This window comes from Marmota marmota, unplaced genomic scaffold, assembly GCF_001458135.2.
Source record: "Marmota marmota marmota unplaced genomic scaffold, marMar, whole genome shotgun sequence".
NCBI classification, from domain to species: Eukaryota; Metazoa; Chordata; class Mammalia; order Rodentia; family Sciuridae; genus Marmota; species Marmota marmota.
The window spans coordinates 1021680-1030566 of NW_026000256.1; the positions used below are offsets into that span (position 1 = coordinate 1021680).

Here is an 8887-nt window from a genome sequence, read left to right on the forward strand (position 1 = left end):
TTTTTTTTTTTTTTTTTTTTTTTTTTTTGGTTTATGTCTGTCTTCTAGGTCAGTGGTTCTCATAGTGTACTTCAGGGACCCTGGGGGTCTGAGAGATCCATTTGGGGGTCTATGAGATCAAAACCATTTTCAGAATAATGCTAAGACATACTTCACCTCCTTTTGCTCCAGAGATCACCACAAAGAAAAGGAAATTGGGGAAGAACCCAGATGTGGACACCAGCTTCTTGCCTGACCGAGATAGGGAGGTAAAGGCTGCCTGGCTCTGGCTCTGACATTGATTCTGACCTGACCTCAGCCCTGGCAGAGACTCTGGCTCAGGGAGTGGGTCGCTATACCCTTTGAGCAGCCCTGGTCCTCACTCCTTCACCCATTTCCTCTCCTAGGAGGAGGAAAATCGTCTCCGGGAAGAGCTGCGGCAGGAGTGGGAAGCCAAGCAGGAGAAGATTAAGAGTGAGTGCTTGTGGAATTGGGCACAGAGGGTCTGGCCCTGGGGTTCTGGGGCAGTGAGAGAACAGGGCTGGGCCCCTGAACATAGTCTCCTGGACTGTGCACTGTGCCCTGAGAAAGCTCTATAGCAGAGTTCCTGGGTCTGGAGACCAAGAGGCAATTCTGATTTGTAGGTGAAGAGATTGAAATCACCTTCAGTTACTGGGATGGCTCTGGACACCGGCGGACAGTCAAAGTAGGCAGTGGGGGGCCACCCTTGGGTTTGGTGGGAAGGAACTGACAGGCCTGACTTTAGAAGTCCCCCGGGATCCTAAAAGCTGTAGGGAGAATGAGGGCCTACAAGCTTCTGCCTATTGAAAAGCACTTCTCCAGTCTTCTGTCTTCTCTTCCTAACTCCTTGGTTTCCTGGATGTTGCCTCTTGGGCCACCCCTGTAGATGAAAAAGGGCAATACAATGCAGCAGTTCCTCCAGAAGGCACTTGAGATCCTGCGTAAAGACTTCAGTGAGCTCAGGTGAGCAGTGTGTACACGCCTGTGTGTGTATGTATAGATCCTGTGATCTCAGCCAGTATCCCAGAAACCCAGGATCACCACTCCCTGGCTAGGAAGATGGCATGCTGGGCATTGCACTCTGCAGAAGGGAGACTCAGGCCCCTTTTTCTTTCCATCCTGCCATAAAGAGCTTAGGTGGGAGCTATCCTGCCTTGGCCCAAAGGTAGAGGACAGTGGAATGCCTCTCCCAGGCTCACTAAACCAGAGGGCTTCCCTTAAAGCATTCCAACCAGTTCTTTAACTGTCTGCTTCCTCCCTCCGTGGGAGGAGAATGTGCTCTTTCCATCTGTATCCCCCCCCCCCCATCTTTCTTCCTCAGGTCAGCAGGGGTGGAGCAGCTCATGTACATCAAGGAGGACTTAATCATTCCCCATGTGAGTCCCTTAACTTCCAGCTCATGCAGTGGGTCCTGTGCCCCTAGGCCTCTGCAGTAGCGTTCCCACACAGCTCTGCACTCTTTCATGCTTTCGTCTGCCTATGAGTGGGAAGTGGCGTATGGATAAGAGAGGTCAAGATGGACCATCAAGCTGACCTAACTTATCCTTGCCTTCTAGCATCACAGTTTCTATGACTTCATCGTTACTAAGGCACGTGGGAAGAGTGGTGAGTGAGCCTAGCCTAGTCCCTCTCACAATTTGGCATATATATATATATATATACATATATATATATATATATATACACACATACATACATACATACATACATACATACATACATATACACACACACACACACATATACATATATCACTGTAACCTTGGGATGGCTATTTCTCCCCCAAAGGGCCACTCTTTAACTTTGATGTTCATGATGATGTGCGGCTACTCAGCGATGCCACTGTGGAGAAGGATGAAGTAGGATGGTGCCAGGGCACTGGGTGGGGAGAGGTCCTGGGTCCACAGGGTGGTGTCCCTGGGCTGTGGAGAAGTTAAGGAAAGTAGAGTTCAGGAAGGTTGGCTTTTCCTTAGTCTCATGCAGGAAAGGTGGTGCTGAGGAGCTGGTATGAGAAGAACAAGCACATCTTCCCTGCCAGCCGCTGGGAACCCTATGACCCTGAAAAGAAGTGGGACAAGTATACGGTGAGGAGGCAGGGAAGCTGGAGAGGCTGGTCACCAGGAGGCCTTCCAGGGTGGGGGGGGGCAGCCTGACTAAGTGGGCTCTCAGTGTCTTGCTAGAGAACCAAAGGGATATGCCAGCCAGTACTCTCATCTCTGTTTTCCCTTCCTTGTCCCCTGTCCCTCTGTTCTCACACCAGATCCGGTGAACATGTAGAAAGTGGCTTGGCCTCGGCCGTCCCTGGTGACCCCCATGTCTCCAGAACTCAAGTGTCTGACTCCCCTGCGACTGTGCTGTTGTGTGCTAGGAGGACAGTAGCCACTCATCCCCTGGCACTGTCATTATTGCTTTTTTCTTCTACAATAAATAAGTGCACATGTTAGAGCTGGAGTACCTGCATTGTGAGAAAGTGTGTTCTGTTTAAAAATATTTTTTATTGCCATAAAATTCACATAACATGGAATTTCTCACTGTGGCCATTTGACCTTATTTACTGGGGATTGAACCCAGGGGCACTTTACCATTGAGATACATACCCAGCCGTTTTTTATTTTATTTTGAGACAGGGTCTTGCTGCATTGCTCAGGCTGGCCTCAAACTTGCCATCCTCCTAACTCAGATACCTGAGTCACAGGGATGACAGGTATGTGCCCCCATGCCCAGCTTGATCATTTTAATTCAGTGGCATTTAGTTGACTCTCAGTGTTATGTAACCATCACCACGTACTTCCAGAACATTTTCATCACCCCAAAAGACCATATGGCCATTTATTTAGTAGACACTCCGCATTCTGTCTTGCCAGCTCCTGGCAACCCCTAATTTACTCTCTCTGTCTATGGATTGGACTATTCCCAACATTTCATATAAGGATTGATCCCTTATCCAAAGTGCAGGGAAAAGGGATGAGGTAGGACCATGAGCCAGCTAGGAGTTCTCACTTGCATTTCTGGCCCTGTGTCTCGGGTAGAACCATCTGGGGTCACTTGGAGGAGAAAGAAAGTAGGAGTAGGTCAGGGTACCTTGGGGCACAGCAGGGAGGGGGTGGCCAAGCCTGATCCTATATTCCAGATGTGAGAGACAAGTCTGAGGAGCTCAATGTAGCCTGTTCTTGGGCTACAAGGAGGCCTGGAGCGAATCTTCAGGTTTTTTGTGCCAATACCTTCCTACCCTTTGAGAAACCTCCAAGAAGAGCAGGCTTCCCAGGGAAAGGAAGCTATTTTCACCCAATGCCATATAACTTGACATCATCTCAACTTTTCTCTACAGTCCCCAAGCTCTCCTGAATTCTGCATTCATATAGATCCAAGATGCCAAGGGACTGTGAGCCTGGGTCACACCTAGACAGGAGCTATCTCCAGCCCTGCAGGTTCTGGAAAACAAGCTCTTTGAAGACCAGTCCTGATTCTTTCAGGAGAGAATCTGCTTTCTGGAAACAGCCCTAAGTCCCTGGCAGGGGGACTAGGAAGCCCTCTGGGGTCAATATCAAGGATACAGGGGGACTGTTAGAGAAGGAGAGCCACATCTTTTTGACCAGCAAAAGGACAGAAAAAATATGTCATGGTAGGGGGCCCAGCAGAGGATCCCCTTATCCAAAGTGCAGGACTGAGGTGGTAGTCTAAAAGACTACAGGAAAGCTTCGTTTAGATATCCCACTCTGCCACTGGGCCTCAGTGGTCTTAGGAGTCTGACCTCACTTCTGGAGGCTGGTGCTGGCCAAAATTCCTGCTGAGGAAGGAGGACTGTCTAGATATTGCCCAGGCTTGGGGAGACCCTTGGGATGTTGGATGCATTTGAAGGTTTGAGTTCAGAAGAGAGTTCAGGAGGCTGCAGAGAGAAGTTGAGGAACTGTCAAGGCAGATGCTATTTGATACTTTGGAACTAAATGGGGTCACCAAAGACCAGCATATGCAGAGGATACAGCTAGAGAGGAAGCTGTTGGTCCCTTCCTCACTCAGGCTTCATTCCTCTGTGTGTGTGCACAACAAAGAGAAAAAAAAAGATAAGGAGCCTTTTCTGCTATAGGGAAATTTAACCTGACACTTAAATGACAAGAAGCTAGCCATTCCGGAACAGGAGAGAGCATTTCAGAGGAAACAGCAACTATGGATACCCTATTGGGAAAGATTGAAGTTGAATGGTTGGAACGGAGGGAGGGAAAGAAAGGGGGGAGTAAAAGGGACTTGGTGCACAGTGCTCTTTTCTCTCTTTTACCTTGAACTGTCCAGCAGAAGCCATGTATTCACATGGTTCACACATCATCATGAAAGAGCAGGAAGCAAGGTGCTTCACTTCAGGCTGGGCTCTGGCCCAACCCAGTTCTCACCCTCCCCCAACCCAGAGAGATGCTTTTTATCACCTCCTGGTTCTCCTTGTTTCTCTATGCAAAGACAAACTCATATAAATATATAATCTGTCTCTTACCTTTCTATACAAAATGTGGCCTGCTTTTATCTTGCTTGTACCTGGCTACTAGAGTGTCACTTACAACATAGGTGGATAGCCTACACCTATTTCCATATCATGGAGAGCCTCATCATTCTTGTCCTCTCCTCCTTTGCTGAGTATTGATCCCAGGGCTTTCTTTACAATAGGCAAGAGATCTGCCACTGAGCCAAATCTTCAACCTTTTATGTTTTTATTTTGAAACAGGGTCTTGCTAAGTTGCCCAGGCTGGTCTCAAACTTGGGGTCCTCCTCCCTCAGCCTCCTGCATAGCTGGCATTACAGGTGTGTACCAGCATGCCTGGTTTACTTTTTTTTTTATTTCATAGTATCAGGGATTATTGAACCCAGGGGTGCTTAACTGAGCCACATCCTCAGCCCTTTCTTGTATCTTTATTTTTTTGTAGTAATTCTGGGGATTGAACTCAGGGTCTTGTGCATGCAAGGCAAGCACTCTACCAACTGAGCTATATCCCCAGCCCTCTGTATTTTATTTAGAGATGGTCTTGCAGAGTTATTTAGGGCCTTGCAAGGTTATTGAGGCTGGCTTTGAACTCACAATCCTCCTGCCTCAGCCTCCCCATGCCTGGTTTACTTTTAATCTTTATTTTCAACTTTTTCAACCAAGGAAAAATTCACATAGTATAAAGTTAGCCATTTAAAAATGTATAATTCAATGGAATTTCAAATATTCATCATGTTGTGCAACTATCCTATCTATCTGCTCCCAGAACATTTTTGTTACCTCCAAAGGAGATCCTGTATCCATTAAGCTGTCTCTACCCTTCTTCCTCACTACAACCCCTGGCAGCTACTAACCTGTTTTTATGGATTTGACTATTCTGGAACGTTCACATAAACAGAATCATACAATTGTGATCTTGTATGTCTGGCTTATTTCACTAAGCATAATGTTTTGGAGGTTTATTCATATTGTAGCATGAATCAGAATTTCATTTCTTTTGTTTGTATGTATGTGTGGTACTGGGTATTGAACCCAGGGCATTGTGCATACTAGGCAAGAGCCCTATCTCTGAGCTACACCCCCAGTCACCTTTCTTTTTATAACTGAACAATGTTCCATTTTATGTAAAGATCATATTTTGCTTATCCAGTCCTCTGTTGCTGGGCATTTTGAGTATTTCCACCTTTTGGCTATTGTACACAATGTTGCTATGTACATCTATGTACATGGTTTGTGCTTTTAATTTGTATTTCTCTTCACATGTTTAAAATATAGACTTCATCTACCAATTGTCTATTTCTGTCACTTGCTTCTGGGTTTTAGGTCATAATTAGGAAAGTCTTCTGCAGTTCAATGTTGCAAAAGAAATAATGATGTGAGAAGCTGGTGGCTTAGACAGGCTGGAGAAAAGGTCACATTCTGGGTAGATTTTGGGGGAAACCCAGAAGATTTGCTGACAGATAGAATATGGTGTTGAGAGAAAAGAGGAGTGAAGGAAAATTCCAAGGTTTTGGCCTGAGAAAGAGGAGGAATCTACTAAGATGGGGCCCCTGTAACAAGAAGCAAGTTTAGAATGAACAATTAACTACTGGTGGACATATTATGTTGACATTCCTATTAGCTAGCCAAGTGGGGTTGCCAGGCAAAAACTCATATCTATGAACCAGGAGAACTTGAGAAGCTGGAGAAAGAAATTTAAGAGTTGTCAAGATTGACCTTATTTGAGGCTCTGGAACAGAATGAGATCACCAAGCGATCAAAAGGTAACAGTTAGGCTTCTTGAGCAAATGGATGAGATGTAAAAGACAAGACTGAGAAACAGGATGTGACAGGGTGGGTGGTAGTATTTTGCCCTTGTGATAGTTACATGAGAATGCTGAGTGATCACAGGGTTCATTACCAAGCAATTTTACTCCTGTGTAATTACCTCAGAATAACTCCTGCACATTTGATATAAACCTCTGCATAGGTGCCCCCTTGGATTTCAGGCTGAATACTAAGTTGCATATGCACAGGATGAAAATTCAGGAAACCAGTCAATGGAAATCCAGAAGGGTCACACCTTAGGAATCGGTTATAGTAACCCTAGAACAAAGGGTTCCCTAGACCTGTCCTAACAAAGCCTAAAAATCAGTCTTGAGAGGATCAGGCTGATTCACAAGTACCTTAACTGCCTGCCAGAATCCAATACTCTTTTCAAGAAAGACAACTGAATCCAAATTCTGAACTATATAACAATCATACTGATAGCATGTAAGAAAAATCACCACACATGCAAAGAAACAGGGAAATATACCCACAACCAGGATAAAAATTAGTCAAGTGAAACAGAAATAATTTCAAAATATGCAAGTAAAAAAAGAAAAGAAAAGCAATCACTTCTATCCAACATTGGACCTAGCCAGAGCAATTAGACAACAAAGAAAATAAAAGGCATACAGTTCAGAAAGGATGAAATCAAACTATCTCTATTCTCAGATGACATGATCTTGTGTATAGAAACTTTAAGGAGCCCTATAAAAGACTTAAAGCAAATAAGCAAGTTCAGCAAGGTTTCAGGATAAAAGATCATCATATAAAAATTATGTCAGCCCAATGTAGTGGCACATGCTTGTAATCCCAGTGACTATGGAGGCTGAGGCCAGAGGATTACAAGTCTGAAGCCATCCTCAGCAACTTAATGAGATCCTGTCTCTAAATAAATGAATGAATGATGAATGAATGAATAAATAAATAAATAAAAGGACTGGGGATATATAGCTTAGTGGTAAAGTGTCCCTGGGTTCAACACCCAGTACCAAAAATAAATACATATGCAAGTAAAATAAAAGTTTTAAAAATAATTTATGTTTTATACACTAGTAATAAACCATCCAAAATGAAATTAAGATAACAATTCCATTACAAGAGTGTCAAAAAGAACAAAATGCTTAGGAATCAATTCCACAAAACAAACAAACAACAACAACAAATATATATATATATATATATATATAAAACCTGCAGGACTTGTACACTGACAACTATAAAACATTGTTGAAAGAAATTAAAGAAGACTGCTATTGTGTGAATGTCCCCTTCAAAATTCATGTTGAAATTTAATTGCCATTGTGCTGATATTAAGAAGAGAGAATTTGCCAGGTGCAAGTTTATAATCTCAGCAATTCCGGAGATTGAGGCAGGAGGATTGCAAGTTCAAAGTCAGCCTTAGGGCAACTCTGTCTCAAAATAACCTTTATGGCCAAGCTCTTCTGGCCACACAGGCAGGAGGATGGCATGTTTGAGGCTAGCCTGGGAAACTTAGTGAGACTCTGTCTCAAAATAAAAACTAAAAAGGGCTGGGGTTATAGCTCAGTGGTAGAGCATCTCTGGGTTCAATCTTCAGTACTAAATAAAAAAATAAAGTCAACTGATTGACCGATGTTTTTCCCCAAGCAGGAATCTATTTATTTATTTATTTTTGGTACTGATGATTGAACCAGGGGCACTTTACCACTGAGCCATATCCCCACCCCTTTTTATTTTTTATTTTGAGATAAGGTCTCACTAAGTTACTTAGGGCCTCACTAGGTCACTGAGCCTGGCCTCAAACTTGCTATCCTTCTTCCTCAGCTTCCCAAGTCACTGGGATTACAGGTATGCACCACCATGCCCAGCCTGGCTACAAGAGAATTTTATTATGTGTGAAAGTATAGTAAGACTCAAAGAGGGGCTGGGGATGTGGCTCAAGTGGTAGCATGCTCGCCTGGCATGAGTGCGGCCCGGGTTCCATCCTCAGCACCACATACAAACAAAGATGTTATGTCCGCCAAAAACTAAAGAATAAATATTAAAAAATTCTCTCTCTCTCTTAAAAAGAAAAAAGACTCAAAGAACACTCTCCAGAGAGAGTGAGATGTCTCAAAGTAGAGAATAACCTGACTACAGATGTTGACCACAGGTACAAAATACTTTCACAGGCTGATCTGTTAGTTCCAGCAACTTGGGAAGATGAACCAGGAGGATCACAAGTTGAAGGCCAGCCTGAGCAACTTATCAAGACTCTGCCTCAAAATAAACAATTAAAAAATTGCTGGGTGTGGTGGCACATGCCTGTAATCCCAGTGGCTCAGGAGGCTGAAGCAGGACAATCACAAGTTGAAAGCCAGTGTGAGCAACTGACCAAGGCCCTAAGAAATTTAGTGAGACCCTGTCTGTAAATAAAATATAAAATAGGGCTGGAGATGGGGCTCAGTGGTTGAGTGCCCCTGAGTTTAATCCCTAGTAAAATAAATAAATAAATTAGAAAGGGGGAGAGGGGCTGGGGTTATAGCTCAGCAGTAGAGCACTTGCCTCCCACTTGTGAGGTATTGGGTTCGATCCTCAGCATCACATAAAAGAGAAATAAATAAAATAAATAAAGATATTGTGTCCATCTTT

General features: G+C 44.0%; 1 protein-coding gene across 2 annotated transcripts in view; it reads left to right on the forward strand.

Moving 5' to 3' along the window:
* Positions 1-4293, forward strand: part of Fam50a (family with sequence similarity 50 member A) — an 8624-nt gene extending 4331 nt beyond the window's left edge. Inside the window, exons 5-13 of one of the 2 annotated variants that reach the window (XM_015506994.2) lie at positions 172-248; positions 387-453; positions 624-685; positions 887-963; positions 1322-1376; positions 1557-1605; positions 1789-1859; positions 1974-2084; positions 2261-2451. In XM_015506994.2, the coding sequence (XP_015362480.1) occupies positions 172-248; positions 387-453; positions 624-685; positions 887-963; positions 1322-1376; positions 1557-1605; positions 1789-1859; positions 1974-2084; positions 2261-2269 (578 nt within the window). In that variant the 3' untranslated portion in view covers positions 2270-2451. Of the gene's footprint in view, positions 1-171; positions 249-386; positions 454-623; positions 686-886; positions 964-1321; positions 1377-1556; positions 1610-1788; positions 1860-1973; positions 2085-2260; positions 2452-4211 lie in introns of those variants that run through there. The other variant, XM_048796731.1, reaches the window with a different exon arrangement.
* Positions 4294-8887: the final 4594 nt, after the last annotated feature.